At 42.8% G+C, this 18,903-nt stretch overlaps 1 protein-coding gene across 4 annotated transcripts in view; it reads right to left on the minus strand.

Annotated features, from left to right (window-relative positions):
* The window catches only part of PRTFDC1 (phosphoribosyl transferase domain containing 1), a 115,384-nt gene that overhangs the window by 1,630 nt on the left and 94,851 nt on the right, over window positions 1-18,903 (minus strand). For 2 of the 4 annotated variants that reach the window (XM_014586026.2, XM_006139721.3), the window contains exons 4-8: window positions 18,500-18,565; window positions 7,186-7,203; window positions 5,733-5,815; window positions 4,715-4,761; window positions 1,545-1,621 (exon numbers count right to left, since the gene is read on the minus strand). In XM_014586026.2, coding sequence (XP_014441512.1) covers window positions 1,545-1,621; window positions 4,715-4,761; window positions 5,733-5,815; window positions 7,186-7,203; window positions 18,500-18,565 — 291 coding nt within the window. Of the gene's footprint in view, window positions 1-1,544; window positions 1,622-1,694; window positions 2,121-4,714; window positions 4,762-5,732; window positions 5,816-7,185; window positions 7,204-18,499; window positions 18,566-18,903 lie in introns of those variants that run through there. The other 2 variants (XR_001370043.2, XM_006139722.3) reach the window with 2 other exon arrangements.

Raw genomic sequence — 18,903 nt, forward strand, 5'->3', positions numbered from 1 at the left:
AGAGAGAGAGAGAGAGAGAGAGAGAGAGAGAGAGAAAGGAAAGGCAAAGAAAGGCAAGGAAAGGCAGTAAGGCAGAAAAAGGAAGAAAGGAAGGAGGAAGGAAGAAAGGAGGAAGGAGGGAAGGAAGGAGAAGGAAGGAGAGAGAGAAAAGAAGAAAGGAAGGAAAGGGGAGAAGTTGGGAAGGGGGAAGGGGAGAAAGGAAGAAAGGAAAGAAAAAGAAGAAAGGAAAGAAGGAAAAAAAGAAAAAGAAAGAAATCAATTGTGTGTGTGTGTCTATGTAAAATGTAAAGAAACCCCTTCAAATGCTTAACAAAAGTTTCCTCCCATTTTGCTTTTAATCCTTATTCTGCATCTGACTCCCTAGGTCCCTAACACTGCTGAGGGAACAGGATGGTTAGCTCTGTTAGAAATAGGATTCTCCTACAGGTGAAGTGCTCAGGTGAATGGAGAAGTAACAGTGGGAAACACAACATGGACCCTTTTAGGCTAGCAGGAAATGCACTAGAGGAGTATTTTGATTGTAAGCAGTAGAAATGAAGCCTGGCTAATATAAGTGGAAAGGGGGGATTTATTGCACGCATCCTGGAGTAACTCACAGAATCCAAGGAAGAACTGAGGAATGAAGCAGCTTGAAGGTAGGAGTGGGGTAGCTCCAGAGACTCCAGGCTACCGTGCTGGGGATGCTTTCTAGGGCATTGCTACAGCAATGATTTAGAGGTCCAAAAAGCCTTTGTCTCTGACTTGCAGTTTAAGTTTCTAAGTTTCTGAGTGGGACACTGATTGGTCTACCTTGGGTAAGATGTCTACCTCCAGATCATTCAGTGTTGGTCAAGGTCACACAGCTAGGGGTCCCAACTGGGAGTCCCTGTCTGTGGGTTGAGACCATTTCCCCTAAAGGGAGGAAGCGTTATGGGCTGCATGCCACTGTAACTGGAACCTACTAAATTTCAAGAACTGCCACAAAACCGTTCACAGTATATGGGCTATTAGTATGGATGGAGGGCATGGTCAATAACATGGAGAAAAATCCGTGTCAAGCCATAGTTCTGCTTTTCACTTTCTATTTGTTCAGTACAATATAGAGATGATCATCATTTGTTTCTATCTTTTCAAAATTTTTATTTATTTATTTGTTTTCTAGGAGTGTGTGTGCTCACTGGAGAGAGATAGAAAGAGAGGGAAAAAAATGAAAAATCACCCCCTGGGGGGATGGTCATACTGCAATCCTTTCTCTATTCTCTTCTCAGGATTTTTGGCCATGCACATGCACCTGCTGTGTTTTTCAAGCTGCTGGGTCCAGGTATGGAACCAGGCAGTCAGCCATGTGGGATCCAGCCACCTTCACCTCCACGCCACCTTTGGGCCTGCTTCTGTCATCTTAACACCTACCTTGCGGGTGGTGGTGGAAATTAACTGGGAGTACGAATACAAAATGCCAGCATATTCCTGACACAGAAGCTACCAGTAAGTAGCAGTCCTCATGAACTCAGTATGTCCCTAAGTTCTTAGGAAATGGGGGCTAAAGATTTGCGTACAAAACTTACATTCAGATCTCTGAAGTATTCATTGTAATCTAAGGCATAGCCCACCACAAATAAGTTTGGAATCTCAAATCCAGCATCTTAGAAGAGAGAGAGAAAAAACAAAAAACAAAAAACAAATTAACTTACAGAGGTTGTATAAAGCCACCATATGGTATTATTAATACTCACTGCGAGGACCTTTTATTTAAGCAGGAATAACTGAGAAAAATGGTGTGCAATACACAGGTGAGATCAAGGTGGACCTGGGCCTGGGTGACTACTCAGGGAAACAAGGCTATCAGGCGAACAGAACATGAAGAATGACTGAACTCCTCATATACGGAGTTGAGAAAGGGCTGAGGAAGCTCAGTGCACAACAAGAAGCGTGGATGGGTCGGTCACGTGGCCCTGCTGTTCCAAAGCAAGCAGTAGGCGATGACAGAATGCCAGAGGAAACACTGAAAAGCATGAAGTGCATTCAGACACAAGGCACGACAACAGCGCGATACGTGAATGGTGCACAGGCCGTGGCAACTAGGAAGCACTTCTCCCACCGTGCTCCTGTCCTCGGCTGGTTAAAGGGCTGGAAAGCAAAACCTGGGAGACAAAATAAAAAGACACAGGATTGTTAGAGGACAAGACTTCTCAGGGTTATTTTAATGCTGATCTTGGAGTCCACAATCCCAAGGATATTAATTAGCTCTTTATCTCAATTGAGGGCAGCACAGAGGAAATGGATTGTGCACATGAGGTACTTAGGTTAAGCAAAAGAAGTTACTGAAAGGAAGATGATTTTTATTGGAGGGGATCCTCTAGGAACAGACAATAGCTCTCTGAGAGGTCTTAAAACAGAATAAATGTCCCTGATCGGGTGATTTTCAAACTTTTCCCAAGGTTTTAGAATCTTAAACATTGATTATAGTATTACCGGTGAGACGTGTACTTGCTTACTTTTCTAAAAACATCCTAGGTACAACCAGTGGGCTAAGAGCACAGACTAAATTATCTCCATGGTGGCTACTGCCACCATTTCGATCCCTAAAATCAAAGATTTTTCACATGGATAAACAAAATCCTTCCTGTTCACAGAGAGCGCTAGAGATGAGGGACTTAATTTTCTCGCGGAGTGCATGATGAGGTTGCTTGTTATGAAGCCTGTTTAATCCTTCCAAATTGCTGAGAGGAGCAAGAGACGGAAAGATGGCAGAAGCTGCACTGGCCAGATAAGAAGGAGTTACTACAGTTGAGAAAGGACTAAAAGGTCCAGAGCCTTCGATAGCCAGTGAGAAGTAAGAAACAGAGACTCTGAGCTAGTCAAAAGAAGATGAGCAGATCCCAGAAAACCCACAGTCATCGTGACTTTTCAATGAGCAATGCAATCCATACAAATGTCACAGCCCAGACTGGAAAAATGAGAGCTCAAGACTGGTTTGGAAGGCCAGACCTTGAATAAAAGGATGAAGGATTAGTGGCACAGTCAGTAGTTGGGATGACCTATCAGTAGCTGGTAAACAAGTGTGGCTCCTACCCTCCTACATTTGCGGTTGCAGGGGGGCAGTGCAGGAGTTAAAGCAGGACTGGAACCAGATTGTCTGGGTTCAGTACTGGCCCTGAACTGACAGCCAAGTGATCGTGGCAAGCTGTTCAATCTCACTGACTTCCTCATCTGTAAATTACATAGAACAAGAGCGCCTGCCTTTAGAGAGCCGTCCTAAGGATGAAATGGGTTCTCTGGATAGATCCTAGAATAGTGCCTGACCACTTACCAGTGTTAATTGGTATTATCTCTTAATGTTATAAGAAGTTTGTAATTGACTATGTTTGAAGTGAATGTGTTTCAACTTCAGCTAATATCTTATCTAAGCAGTAAGTATCTTGTACTATTTCCTTAGAAAATTGCTGTTCAGTGACCTCATGCAACCTTAACTACATCCAGATTATGTTCCCAACGCTGGTACCAACAGGAACACACTATTGGGTCTATCTGCCCAGAACTGACACGGTCTAGAGTCGCTGGTTCAGCGCAGGAATGAGACTTGTTTTTAGAGCAGAGCCACTGGCTAAGTGTCATTGGCACATTACCCATCCATACTGTGCTTCTCTTTCACTAATGTTTGTTCAGCTTGCTGATGAGAATTGTGGCCAAATTATCCCAAGGGCTTTAGAGCAAATGTAAGTTATAAAAATCAAGCTGAAGTGTGCCTATGCAAGTGAAAAAAAAAAAAAAAAGCCTGTAGTGTTAGACTATTAAATAATCAGACCGTTTGTTTATCCTTTCTGGCATTAGAACTAATCCTATCCTGGAGAGGAGGGAGGAAAGCTCACAGTTGAGGAAAATCCTCCAGAACACGTGTCTGAAGTCAAGTGTGAAGATGGCATCTCGAGATACCTGCTCTGCTAATTCTCTGTTACTGAACTTTTGTTTGGAGGTGGTGGGTTTCCCCTTCTGTGTGCTAAAATTCAGGCTTACTAAAGATCACCGTTGTGCATTGTCTGGTAACATTTCCTGAAGGTGGTGCGAGAATCTCTCTCAAGTTTCACCAAGCTTCTCTGGGTCTGATTCGTGGGAATGCAGCCTGGCCAGGACCCTGTGCATCGGAATCAGCCCAGTGGGGTCAAGTCTTCCTCTAGCCTCTGAAACTTGTGAGCTGAATTCTTTGGATTTAAGATGTAATGGAAAACCTAAAAAAGAAAACTATCTAAGCCATAAAACAGAGTTGAAAGACATGTGTTAGAAAATGTAAGACTTTCATGTTCAGGGATGGCCCCATGGCTTGGTGGTTGAGGGAGCCAGATCTCACATGGCCAACTGTGTGGTTCGAAACCAGTTCTGGCAGCTTGGAAAAAAACACATCTGGTGCATGCCAAGATTCTAGTGGCATGGAGAGAGAGAGAAGAGACTGTGATGTGCCAATGCCCCTGGGGGGTGGTTCTCGTTTTCCTCTCTGTCTCTCTCTGACAAATATTTTAAAAAGTGCTAATTAAAAACAAAACAAAACAAAACAAAAAGCAAACAAACAACAAAACTCCTCAATCTTCCCTAGCAAAGCAGGAGAGACCTCGAGGAATATTTGGGATATTATCAGCTCTACATGGCTTTCACTTCACACAAAATATGCCATCTAGTAGGAAACCAAAGACTGTTAAGCACAAGACAAGATACCATGACCAAAAAACAAAATAACACTTACAGTCAGGTCTAAAGCCATCACTTCTAGGTGTTCTCTTCACCAACAAACTACAATTTTAAAAAGAATGTGTTAGTGACCCCAATCTCATCAATTGCAAATAGAATTAAATACCCTTAAAATATGTATTTAAAATACTTCATTTTCCCCCCTCGAGTCTGTGGGACAACCCCTTAAACGATTATTTTAAAAATTTTTTTTAAAGTTTATTTAGGGTTGGTCCCATGTCCTAGTGGTTTAGGAAGCCAGATTCTCTATGGCTGACACGGTTTGAGTCATGGCCCAGTGGCTTGGAAAATACAATGAGTGCATGGACAGGATGGAAAGATGGAGGAGAAGGGATTGCTCTGTGATCATGGCCTACAAAGGGGTGCTTTCTCGCTTTTCTCTGTTTCTCTTGTGAGCACATGCATGTTCAGGCATCTAAAAAAAAGTTTATTTCATTATTTTATTCATGATAGAGAGTACATGTGCATGCACTAAAGGACAAGAGGGAAAAGCACTTCAACAGGGTCTTGTCATGCATGATCTCGTTTCCATGGCCCCTTTAGCTAATCGAGATTTGGGCACATGTGCACACACTCAGTGTGTTTTCAAGTCAACCTGGGGATTCCAACCCACAGCCAGGCATGTGGTCTCCAGCACTGAAGTTGTGTTTGCTATCAACTGAACCACCAGACTGGGCCATAGCCCTGTTTTAATTCATGCTCTTGCTACTGTGGCCCTATGTGGATGATTCTGGGTGGGAGCAGGGTAATTGCACTAGGGTCATTCAGCTTCTGGAAACAGTTAATGCAGGCAGAGCAAAGAGGGACTCAGAAACAGGCCAAAGCATGTTCTCTGCCTTCCCTTTCCTGTCTTAGACTATGAGTCAAAGGGGCTATTTCTTTTAGTGTGGTCAAACTGTAAGGGCCACTGGATTAGAAGAGATTATACTTGTAGAAAGAGCATCCTGTGTTAGCATCGTTTTGGAGTTTGTTTGAAAAAACAGAAATCAGCATGATGTGAATGTCCTACTCACCTGGCCACTTTCACCATGTTGGGCTTGTATTTCTCTATGCTGCTGAGCAGTGCTTTCATGGTCCTCCCAGTTCCAACGACATCCTTTGCAAAGAGGACAGACAAATTCAACAAAATGCATTTGGGTGTGTAATACATTTTTCATCCAAGAGCTATTCTTTATTAATAATGCATTGCAATTAGAAATGCCATCTGACTAGCATCGACATGACAGGAAGACTTAGTTATGTTTTTAGACAGGCACTTCTTTCTGGAAGTTGGGGTTTAAGGGAATATATTGTGAATATTTCCTCCATGCATCCTTGCATGGAAAGCTAAATTTGGCCTTCGGAGAGCATGTGGGGCAGCTCACTGAGTAAATTTGGACTCGTGCATGCACATTCAAGGACTAAATTTGGCCCTGAGGTTATGTAACACAATACAAGACGCATGAATTTTCATGGACATGGGATGTACATCTGAATACACTGAATGGATAAACACCTCCCCCTCGTCCACCCCGCTCAATAGGGGATTCTATGGCTGGGAAGTGAGATGCGTCTGGACAGCAGCTGGTGACAGCCTGTGAATTCTGAGGGTCCGTGGCTGTAGTGAGCTCAGGCTCATCTCTGCTGATGAGTTGCTGCACAATGAGAGGAGAATAGGCAGCAGCGATTTATTGTCCTTGGGACAGAAATCAGCTGTCGGGAGCTGATTATCAAAACAACAGGTCTGAATTTAGCCAGGGTGAGGCAATTCGTTTGGCTAGAGGGTCCACTTCATGGGTTATGTGGAGCCAGAAGAACCGCACGTACATATGGCACACACAGGCGGTTGTGTAACAAAAGCCTGAAAACAGCTCCTCTGAATTTTTGCCAGCTGATAAGAAGGCGTGCTCCTGAACAAAACGTGGCCTATTGCTGTACTGGTCTACGGCTGCCACAGGGCTTGCTCTCTCCCCTTCCTTCCTTCATGCTTTTTAAACAGAAACATACACTTTTAAAATACAGCTTTCCTTTACATTCCATTTTAAAAAATTGGGTATATTTATGTTTTTGATGCTGAAGGTATCTGAGAATCGTCTGAAGTCATTAGAGGTTATTAGCAAAAACATTGCAAGAAGGGCAAAGAGGTCTCTACCCTAGGTTTTATTACTAAATAAGTTTGATTCTGTGGACCAATTTCCTCTCTCTAAAAATGATCTATTCATAAAGGAGTTGTAAGGACCCATTTAGACTATGTGAAATTGGATATAAAAATGGATATAAAGTACCACACACGTATCGTTGCAAAGCTTTTGTTCTAAGTTCTGTGAGGACAGTGATTCTCATTGTCCCCTACTCAATAATATTTGGAGAGCTTTGCACACGGTGGGAACGCAATGTATCCTTGGCCAATCTGATAGCAAGTTCTACATTTTAAAACTCACCATTAGAATTTTGCACCTGCCAAATATAGAAAAGAAGTCATCTTACCTCAACGATGAGAACATTCTGAAATAAACAAAACCCATGCTTTAGAATATGATGCCAACTAGCTCACAAGGTAAGTACACATTTGCTTACAGTTAGAATTTCATACTCTGCTTAGCTCGTTCTTCCCCATCCATCTAATAATTGAGATGATTGGAGATCATCTAGGTATTCCAGATCCATTTAACAGTCCCTCTGGAATTACCGGGTGTCACAATATTGGTATCTACACTCAGATTAGGATCAGGTTTGTTTTAGACCTGTTACCTGTCATCTATCTCAAAAATTCTGCAAGCTCCTCTGTCCAGCACTCCCTTGGGCTGTAATGCTTACTAAGACTTTACCAGGAAAACAGGCCAGCATCAAATGCATCACTAATGGGAACAGTCTCTGCAGATGGATTTCATATTCAGCTGCAACACCCCTATTCCTGTGTAGCCCACCGTAAGCCCTAGAGATTCAGTATTTACTCTTGGGTGGCCAACCCTGAGGAAGGGGTTGGGCTAGAGAGTTGCCTGGTGTACATTTTTAGTGAAATAGTTGAGTCTTTTAGTACCTGCTCTCAAGGTATCCCTCCATTTCTCCCCCTAAGAAGACTGATAAGTTTCCTTTTAATTTCTTGTTTGATATCTGTCTTGCCCACTAGACTCTAACTCCATCATGCTTAGCTAGTTACTTCTATAGCTCTAGATTCTGGCGTAATGCTTGCATGTAAATGCTCAAGAATTATTTGTTAAATGATGGAAAAATAACCAATTAAATTTATTGAGTGAAAATCAACCAATTAACTGGATTAGTAATATGTCAATGCTGTCCTGCCAAATTAAAATATGATGGTTTTAGGGCCTGCAGGTGGTGTAGTGGTTAAGGCACTGGACTCCCACATGACTGACCATAGTTCAAGTCCTGGTGGAAACTCATGCCAGGCATGTGTGGGTGTGTGTGCCCAAAATCCTGAGAGGAGAATGAAGGAGAAAGAATTGCAGCATGGCCATCCCTTTTAGGGAGTGATTTCTCTCTCCATCTCTCTGTCTCTCTGTTGAGTACATATACTCTATAGCAAAAATCTACTCCCCCCCCAAAAAATGATGGTGTTAATAAGCCATTTAAATTAACTAAATGAGAAGATTCCCTCAATGTAATGACATTTTTCTTTCTTTAGATGACCTTTTATTTATCCCTATGACTTATGTAATATCTTAAGAATTAGATAAAATCTCACACATTAGATATCTTACATCAAATGCAAAAGAAATTTAATTAATAAATATGTTAACTGACTACCCATCCACTCAACCAACCAATGACATCTGGTTAAATTTGTACCATATGTCACACACATTCTTAGGTAGAAATATCTTTCCAGGTGTGTGTCTTTCAGGTATGGTTTTTTTTTTTTTTTTTTTTTTTTACTCACTAAACCCCTTAATAATCAATCAATCTTACCTTTATTATGAAAATGTAAAATTCTTCTGTCTACTTATATAGCAAGTTTCCTCTAAGAATCCCACTGATGGAGGAGTTCCCTTGGTATTTTGAGCACAATTTGCTGCAATCTTAACCATTAATGCTTCATAGTTAAGATGTGCATTTTTATTAATAGTTTGATTGAAGCTTACCAACTTGGCCTATTAACCAACCAGAACACTTGGAGAATGTTGTGGTTAATTTAATTTCCTGGTTCACAATCTCTTTTTGTTTCAACTTCACAAAGAAAAACCTTTCTAAAATGTGTTAGTCTGCATTCTTGCCTAATTAAGTGGAGTGCATTGAACGTAATTAAATCTTTTTTTTTTGACAGTTCAGAACCTTGCAAAACAAAAGAATCATCTGTGAAAAGATTAGCGTCGACTCTAAGATATAGTGGTGGGTGGGGAGTGGGACTTGGATGTGTTCTGATATTGAGATAGATTGTCAAAATCATTGAAACACATTTAAAAATCAAGGTAATGTATGCACATGTTTAACATCAAGTAGACTAAAAGACTTTTTAAAAGAAAAACACTCTGCCTTCTACTTTTTCTCCTCATTCCCCATTTTGTTCCACAGAAACTCTAATTTTTAATTCTCTTAATCGTTTTTCTGGTTTACTGTTGTGTGTGTGTGTGTGTGTGTGTGTGTGTGTATATATATGTATATATTTAATAATATGTATCATGCAGCTATTTTTGTTTTTAACATATATGTTAAATCATGTATTGATCTTTAGGTTACTTGTTTTTAAAAAGTGTTTTCAAGTATATATGCATATTTTTATTATAAAAAGTATATATATCCCATTACATATAAATACAGGCTTATTAAAGAAAGTTTGTACTTTCCATGATGTATAGAAAAGGTATACAAAAGTATGGAAAGAGTAAAGAAATCTTGAAAACAGAAAAGTCTAAACATTTTCTAAATTTTTGATGTATGTTTGTTTGAAGTGTTTATAAATGTTTCTGTGCTGTAAAGTAGATTAAAACTATTTTGACATTCTTAATTATGTGTTAACAAAATATTAGTACATCTCACAAAAACAGTAGTAATTTCTTCTCACTGCGTATTCAAATTTCTCCAGTTGTCCTCAAATGGCCTTCGTAGCTGGTTGTCCAATCTAAGGCCATGTATTGGACCTTTAATTCTCTTTTCATTTATAACAACCTCTTTTTCTGTACTTCTGCTTCTCAATTTCACCATTTCAGATATTGTTTTATCATGGATGACGATTTAGTTCTTTTACACGATCTTTACTTCCTTTCTCCATCATTCAATGCTTTTACTTTGTTACAACCATATCTTTTTTACTGCTTACGTATTTTCCCACTGAAGAGTCAAGCTTATTACAGTTATATTTCCTTTTAGAACTTGCTTATTCTGGGGCTGGCAGGTGGCATGGTGGTTAAGAGCACTAGACTCCCATGTGGCCCATGGCTGACTGCATTTCGAGTCCTGGACCTGCAGGCTTTCTTTCTTACTCCCCCACCCCCTCCCCCCCCCCCGCCCCCACCCACCCACCCCTTACCTTGTCCTTCTCTGGTCAAGTTAAAATACATAAATAAAATAAAGTTCAATAAAATAATTATGCTAAAAAATTAAAAGATAGGGACCAATAGTCAGTGTAATGGCTGTGTTGCTGGACTCCCATGTAGCCGACCATGGTTAGAGTCCCAGACCCGGTGGCTTAAACTCACGCCGGGCACGTGTGCGTGCGTGCCCAAGATCCTGAGAGGAGAATGGAAGAGAAGGGATTGCAGCGTGACCATCCCCCCTGGGGGGTGATTTCTCGCTTTCTGTCTCTATGTCTCTCTCTCTGTCTGTCTGGCGAGCTCACGTGCCCTATAGCAAAAATTAAAAGATAAATATAAAGAATTTGCTTATTCTTTTCTTGAAATTTCTAATTGTTTTTCTTATCTTCTTGCTGTGTCTTATACTACAGTGGTCCTCCTTCCCTGTCCCTTCCCTTCCCAAAGATTTCGGAAGATTATGGAGGCTAAATGGGTTGATAACATTTGTAATAACATAAGAACTTTCTCAGTTAGGTACAATAGTCAAAAGTAAAATTATTTAGTGAGCTCATAAATGAAGCACTGATATAGAAAAACCACCTGCTACTGAAAGGAAACCATGCAGAAACCCAGAATCCTTTAGTGAGTTGTATGGAGCCATCAGCACATCCGTATTTATTTCCTTTACAGGCTAGCACATTATGTCTTCAACTTCTCTCGTTAGTAATATATACCATGGTCTGTGGCCCGCATATCGTATGACATGCTCACCTCTGGCGAAGCAGTGCCTTTAGCCCAAGAGTAGAGAGGAAGAAACTGCCCCATTTTTGGCAAGCATTGCACTGGTATCTAAGGGAATTATCTCTACATTTTACTGTACCAAGATTAGCTTAAAGAACTAAAGTGATGGCATGGTGGTGAAGGCGCTGAACTTCCACACAGCCGACTGCTATTGGAATCTAGGCCCTGGCAACTTGAAAATCATGCTGGGAATGTGTTTGCCTGTGCCCAAAATCTCAGGAGGAAAATGGAAGGGAAGGGACTGTGGCGAGGCCTCAGTTTTCCTCTCACTGTCTCTCTGTCTGTCTCCTATGACAAAAACCTTAAAAACAAAACAAAACCCAAAAAACCCTACGGGAACCAATATTAACTCATCTCTATATGATCATCTTATAACATGAAGCCTGGCATGTAGTCAGTGCTCAAAAATATGCCTGTGAATGAATCAACAACTTTCACTCCATTTCTTTCACATTCTCTGGCTCATTACACTCGCGACACACATCCTTTTTGGAGATCACTTAGTGATCTACAATTCTTCCTTAACCAACCTATAATCAATGTCTATTGCTTTTTACTTTCACACTAAGCAGTCTTCTAAAAGTCCCATTTTTTGAGTGGGCAATCCCGGACATTCTTTGAGAACACACTGTGCCTCCTAAACCCTTCCAATCTGATAACTCCGATGGCTGAATCTGAGATGCTTGCCAGTTACTGTCTTAGTCATCTCATCACACCTAGCTCATTTCCTCCCAGAAAGCCAGTAAAATCTGCAGCCTGGGAGTTGCAGGCAAAAATTCTATGGGGGATCCTTAGCATATGTTCTTGCTTGCCATTTGATTCTGATCAAAGTGGATCACGTTGAGTTTCCTAACGAAAATGAAAGCAAGAAAGGAGAAAGAAAGAAAGCAGGAAGGAAAGGAGGAAGGAAGAATTAGACAAACCTAAATGATTTTCTTAAATAAGTTATTCCTACTTTAAGTCTTCTAAAATGCAAAATGGTTAGCACACCGTGCTGCCTGGAGTGCGGCAGCCGCGGTCACGTCAGTCTGAGGGTGGCAGTGGTAACTGTGAGCTGTATGGTGGATGGAAGCCTGAGGAAAGGTGTGAATATAAACCCTACGGAGAAAGGAATGTAGTCCGGCCTTTCCCTGTATGTGATAATTCACAAAATTGCCAGAATCATCAGTCAGTGGGCATTTCCATGATTGTTCTCAGCCTAGTCAGATGCAATAAAATGGCATGATTTAAACCATGGAGGCAGCCAAGGGGGAACTTTTGGCAGGTTCTGATGCTCCAATCTGGCATTTGATTAGACACTTCTTTGGGGGCGGGGGCATGTCTCCCGAAATCTTGTACTTAACCTGCACATCTGTGTTCTCACATTGCCAAATCCGGGCCTGTTTCCATGCGTTTGGTTTTATCCCACCCTTTGAAAGATTTCTGTTGAACAAGAATAAAATCTTCCTGTTTTCATGGATACATACATTTTATGATGTGCCAGAATTAGATCAACTTTTGCAAAAAATCAGCCAGAGAGCACGTTGTGCAGACAGCTTAAATGCACCCAGTAAAATGCTTCTAACAGCAAGCCGAAGAGGACGCTTAGCGTCATCACTGAGGGCTCCCTTTATTCAACAGCAGTGACCTATTTAGATCCACGACTCAGCCAGACTCCCTGTGAGCTTCCTTCCCTCTGCTTTAATAGAAGTAAAAAGAAAAAAAGAAAAGGGGAGAAAAGGGGTGCACAGGAGCTGTGTAGAGTCTCCATTTTCTAAATTTTTTTTTTTTTACTTTTGGAGAAGTTTTTAGCTATAGGGCACGTGTGCTCGCCAGAAAGACAGAGAGAGACAGAGAGACAGAAAGTGAGAAATCACCCCCTGGGGAGATGGCCACCCCACAATCCCTTCTCCTCTGTTCTCCTCTTGGGATCTTGAGCACGCATGCATGCGCGCCCCGCGTGAGTTTAAGCCACTGGGTCCAGGACTCGAACCGCGGTCGACTACATGGGAGTCTAGCGACATAGCCGTTATGCTAACTGCTGGTCCCTGTTTTCTAAATATTTGAACTCCCTTGATTTTGTAAGACTCCGGCAGTTACACAGTACAGTTATGGGCCTGTCATGCCCCTCTCACACAGCACGGCAAAATTATATAGGTGAGCTATTTCTCTGTGTTTTAGAAAGTTCTTTCATAAACTTAATTTAAAAAATCCTTTCTATCCTCCCTCCCTCACACAACTCGCACTGTTCCTTCAGTGTCTGCTGTTGCTTCTCTTTGCTCCTGTAGTTCGAGGGCTCCCACTGGCTGCGCCCACATGCCTCCTGACCACTGTCCCTTCTTGCAGCAGTTCCCCCGTCTCGTCAGGTTCATTTTCCTAAGACTTGGCTTTCTCGTGTCACCTCCACTCAAACACTTTTGAGGTTCCTCTTTGCGCCTCTAGCGAGTTGAACTCTATCGAGGCATTCAAAGTATTTTGCAAACCAAACCCAAATTCCGTTTTCAAGTTTGTTTCTCATTTCTGTTTTTGGCTGATTTCCTTGTCATGTTGGCCTACTCCTGTCTAGCTGTCCTACTTCCTCATGTCACCCTCCGCCCCACACTGTGCTTCCTCTCTCTTCTGTGTTATTTCCACATTTTTTGGGTACCAAATCAAAGCTTACCCTCTCTCTAGAATGATTCAGTGTCAAGCAATCCTACTTTCTTTGGGTTTCTTCAAGCTCAAGAAAAGCGTCCCAGAGGGTAAGTCCCCTGGAGTTCTTCCCTGGGTGCTGAGCATTGAAGAAGAGCAAGTGTGGACAAGTTCCTGGCAGAGTAACATCATAATGCTAAACGTAACTCAAAAGTAAATCGTTGACTGACGGACAAGTTGTGTGTTGACTCTATGAGAAGGGAGAAATGAGAGGATGGTCTGCAACAATCCTTCCAGCCAAGGTAGGCATTTATTGTGGTTTCAGACTTTCTGCTACAACCATCGAAACAAATACCCAGGGACCAGCAGTTAGCGTAATGGCTATGTCGCTGGACTCCCATATAGTCAACTGCGGTTCAAATCCTGGACCTGGTGGCTTAAACTCACACCGGGCGCATGTGCGTGCGTGCCCAAGATCCCAAGAGGAGAAAGGAGGAGAAGTGATTGTGGCGTGGCCATCCCCCCTGGGGGGTGATTTCTTGCTTTCTGTCTCTCTGTCTCTCTCTCTCTCTCTGGTGAGCGCACATGCGGTATAGCAAAAACCTCTCAAAAAAAAAGAAAAAGAAACAAATACCCACTAATCGTTTGGTGCCATTTCTTTTTACATTCTTTCCAGCTAGTGTATATCCCCAAAGATTCTGGAAGGTCTCTGAAATGTATTTTTGAAGTTCTCTCAAACTCTTAATGGATAGCCTTTCTCAAAAGGCTGAAGAATGGGTAAACAGGGAAGGCCATATGAGTGCTTTTATCTGTTTATGGAAAAGGAAATTCCCAAATTGGGTGAAAATTGTTTTACTCCTCCATCCTCAGCTGTGTAGTGATCACTTCCTCAGGCCCCCCTGAATCTCTGGTGATCCTGAAGTCCTCCTTCTTCCCTCCCCCTGTTCCTCCACAGACCCTTAATTGGCAGGCCAGCCCATGGCCTGCTGGTTAAGGCAGCTGGATCCACGTGGACGACTGCCCAGTTGAGTCCGAGACCTGGCAGCTTGAGAAACATGTTGGGCTTGTATGTGTGTGTGTTTATGTGTGTGTGTGTTTGTGTGTGTCTAAAATCCTGAGAGAAGGGAAGAGATAGAGGAGAAGGGATTGCTGAGTGACCATGCTCCATGTGGGGGTGGGGGGTCCTTTCTTGCTTTCCCTCTGTCCCTCTCTCTCTTTGATGAGTACACTCATGCCTTCTGGCAAACATGTAAAAAAAAAAAGAAAGAAAAAATGAAATTGGCTGCTTGATGTGACCAGGTGGACTTAGATTTACCCTTTCTCTTTGCGATGTCCTCTTTGCCAAAACTAATGAAAGCTTCTTTCCAATTTCTAGCTCAGAAGCCCAAGAACTCACTCCGTCACAATGATGCATTTGGCCGTGATGGACCAGGCACTGCGCGTGGCTCTTGCCCACCTCAAACTGCCCTGCTAGTGGGGAGACAGGCAGGAGAAACTAAGCCGAAGGTAAACACAGTGAATCGTGAAAAGGGCCCCGGCGGAAACAGGGATGGGTAGGAGCTAGAGCAGTCATTACAGACAGTCAGGGACAGCCTCCCTTATGGCGGGGATGTTCAGGCTGAGACCTGAAGGACAGGAGAGAGACAGGTCATGGCTTGTCCAAGGTCTTGGCAGGAGCGACCTAGGCCAGGGAGGTTATAGTGCTGCAAGGAAAGTGTCGGGGTGATGACGAAGTCGGGGGTGACGGAGGAGGCAGGGGCAGATCGGGCAGGTCTTACTGGCTGTGGAAAGGCATTTGGATCACAGTCCCAGAGAGCAGGGTTGCCAGGTAAAAATACAGAGCGCCCAGATGAACGTGAATTTCAGATAACAATTTTTTAGTATATCCCAAATATTGCATGAGACGTAGTCAATATGGGTGCAGCATCCTTAGACTAAAAAGGTACTCACTGTTTATTTGAAATTCAAATTTAACTGAACGCCTTTTTCGTTCTGTTCTGGTCTGTTTTCGCTGAATCTGACAAGTCTAAGTAAATGGGTCCTGAAAGGCTTTCAGCTGCAGAGTGATGTGATCTGAGAGTCTAAGATCCTCTGGCTGCTTCGTGGACTATGGTTTGTAGGGTACAAAGCTGCAGGTGGGAGTTCAGGGAGACTAGTGAGACTATCATAGCCGCCCACAAAAGGGGCAGTGCTGGCCCTAACTCGGAAGACCAGTGCTTCTCCCACCTTAACGTGCGCAGGGACCAGGAGATCAGGGGTGGGATGGGTTCTACAGGTCCTGTGAGCTGCCGGGTGGTCAGCAAGCCATGGACCATGGGCCAAATTTGACCTCCTGTCCATTTTTGTAAATAAAGTTTTATTGGAACATATCAATGTTCACTTGTGTCCATATGATCTACAGCTCCTTCTATGCCATAATGTCAAAGTTGAGTAATTGCAACAGCAATTGTATGGTCCACAAAGTCTATAATATTTATCCTGTAACCCTTTATAGAACATGTTTGCTAAACCCTGACCTAGGCTTTACTTTGAGTAGCAAGGGCGAAGACTTGGGGGACAGCTGGGTATCTGGAGGTAAGTGGATAGATTGGAGATATATTTGAGAGCATGTTCTGTGGTCACCTAGTATTCCTTTTCAATGTGAGCTGAGGCACCTGGAACTGCAGAATCTTTTTCTTCCTTCCTTCCTTTCTTTTTCTTTTTCTTTTTTTTAAAAATAGATTATTTTGCTATAGGGCATACGCGCTCACTGAAGAAACAGAGACAGACAGGAAGTGAGAAATCACTCCCCCCCCCCCAAGGGGATGGCCATGCCGCAATCCCTTCTCCTCTGTTCTCCTCTCAGGATTTTGGGCATGCGTGCACATGTGCCCACTGAGTTTTAAGCCGCCGGGTCCAGGACTCGACCGCGGTCAACTATGTGAGAGTCCTGCGATGTAACTGCTTCACCATCTGCTGGTCCCGAACTGCAGAATCTTTAAACTTAAGTTGGTGTGAGAGTAGAGAACCTGGCTAACCAGTGTTGGTTCATCTTAGAAATATTTACTCAGTGCGATCTAAGTCCGGGGGTTCTACCTGGCACAGGTTTAAACGTATACGGAAACGCATCTGTGTGCACAGAGGGCACGCGTACCACGAACCGGCATGGGGAAGCTGGAGGAAACCATTTGTCACAGTAGCGGAAGGTCAAAGCAGACTCCCCTTGTACGACCTGCTGCCTGTTTCCTGGCTCTCCTATCTGAACTTCCACAATCTCTGCTTTCTCAGGGGGCTGTTTAAAAGCATTATCCTGAGGCGCACAGCTGCACCCCTTCTTCTAATTCCACCCTTAGAAGAAGCTACTCTTTCCTCCACTTCCTCTCCGGCCCTTAAAGTAAGGGAATACCCAGGGCTCATGGAAGAGGACTGTCTCTTTAAATCGAAGTAGAAGATGATTTGATTACAAAGGAAAGAAGGAGCGTGATTCTATGAGTCAATTTTTTCTTGGCGTTCATTTGGGAAATCTTGGTCCTGTCCTGAGGAGGAACCCCATAGCTAAAGCATAGGAAAGTTATTTCTCCTGTGTGAGAAACCTGAAGGCACTGTCATACAGTGAAGTGATGAGGTGACTTACTGCCTAAAGGCCGTTCCTTTTGTTAAAAGGTATGAATTTCTGGAATCTGAGTGTTACATTTTTTTTTCATTTAATTTTTAAAATTAATTAATTTATTTTACATACTTTCACTAGACATCACCACCGCATACAAAATGCAATTTTCCAGCCAGAATACACTGTAAAGCGGCTTAATCATACATGTTATCGTCAACAAGTGATTTTCCATTTCTTGTTAGTATTTAAAATTTTTAGGATGTTACTTTATATGGTAAAGTGGTAACATCAAACTGTGGTTGAATGGTGGAGTAACCTCAAATTAATTCCATCATCTCTGGAACATTGCTTACTACGAAGTAGCACCTGCATGCAAGGATCCTACCCTGTCTACAGAGCCGCTGTCTACAGAGCAGAGGGAGGTCCGCTGCTCTGGAGCCAGCGTCCCTGCAGCTCAGCGTTCCTGGTGTTATTAGATGTATTTTTACTAAATGTGGCTGCTATTCCTTTCCCCATCCGGGCATTGCATAACAAGAACAACCACAAATATGAGAGATTAAGCTTGTGTAATACGACTAGAGCCATTTACTTAGAAAGCTGAAGCTGTTCAGGGATAATGAATACAAGCTAGGTTAGGACAGAGGAACCAAAGCAAATACTGCGTTGCTTTCATTCACAGTAAACTTGCATTTCAGGTCACATTCCACAACCATCATCTGCTTTCGGAAACAACGCTTCCTTCCAATTTATGTCGTTATGTCAGAATCTACACAGTCTTTTCACCTCATTACTAAGGATTGTAGGCTTGGAACGCTAAGTTCCAATTGGAGGTGTTTTTCACATAATCTAGTTGGTTATATTCTTTTTCATAGGAAAAAAAAAAAAGGCAAAGAATTGAAAAATGTGCTCTCTAGTTCTTTTTTCTTCCCTCTTCAGAATGTGTTTCAAGGTGTTCCTGAAGTGCCTAGGTGCCGAGGCACAGAGGAGCAATTAAAAAGCAAGCAAATAAGGGAAAAAAGTTTCCTTTTCAGAAAATGCCTGAAAGGATCAGTGGAAAAGGAACTGAACTAGGAGGGCCAAGGGGATTTTGTTGTCTGAAATAAGACTGGAAGGAAGCTTGGGGAAGAAAGATTTGGTCTGCATCATGTCCGGAAAAGTTCTAAAGGGAGGGTGTTCGAAAGGAGAACTCATTCAGAGGATTCACACCGTCCTTTGCATGAATTAGCAAACCCAGGAGAACGTCCGCAGTGTATTGCAAGTGCTGACCTGAAATGAAGGTCCCTGATGCCCCAGATATCAATGGGAACTGAGTGGGATTACATGAACAAACCTTTCCAGCCAGTGTCGAAAGATCATCGCCCCCAATTATCTGCATCTCGCCCATGGACTGGTCATTCTATAAAAAGAGGAGGAAAAAAAAGGAAAATGATACATTACTGCGCTGGGAAACAGTTCAACACATTGGCCCAACTACCCAGTTAGTGGCTACACTGTGCCTTGAAAATATAGGACAAATACCTGGTACAGACCTCTGGTTGCCCCTTGTTACCCAGAGCCACGCTCCTGCTCCTGTGCTTGAGACAAAGCCTTCTCCGGCTGGCCGGGAAGGCGGAGTAGGAGAGTGGGTGGACGGGTGGGGAGAGGATGAGCAGTCCTAACTGTGAAACACGTGCTGTGGAAGGTGCCTGGACCTATCCTCGGACACAGAATTGGAGAAGACCACCCTGGTCCTGG

Source organism: Tupaia chinensis, unplaced genomic scaffold (genome assembly GCF_000334495.1).
Source record: "Tupaia chinensis unplaced genomic scaffold, TupChi_1.0 Scaffold000001_1, whole genome shotgun sequence".
In the NCBI taxonomy this organism is placed as follows: domain Eukaryota; kingdom Metazoa; phylum Chordata; class Mammalia; order Scandentia; family Tupaiidae; genus Tupaia; species Tupaia belangeri.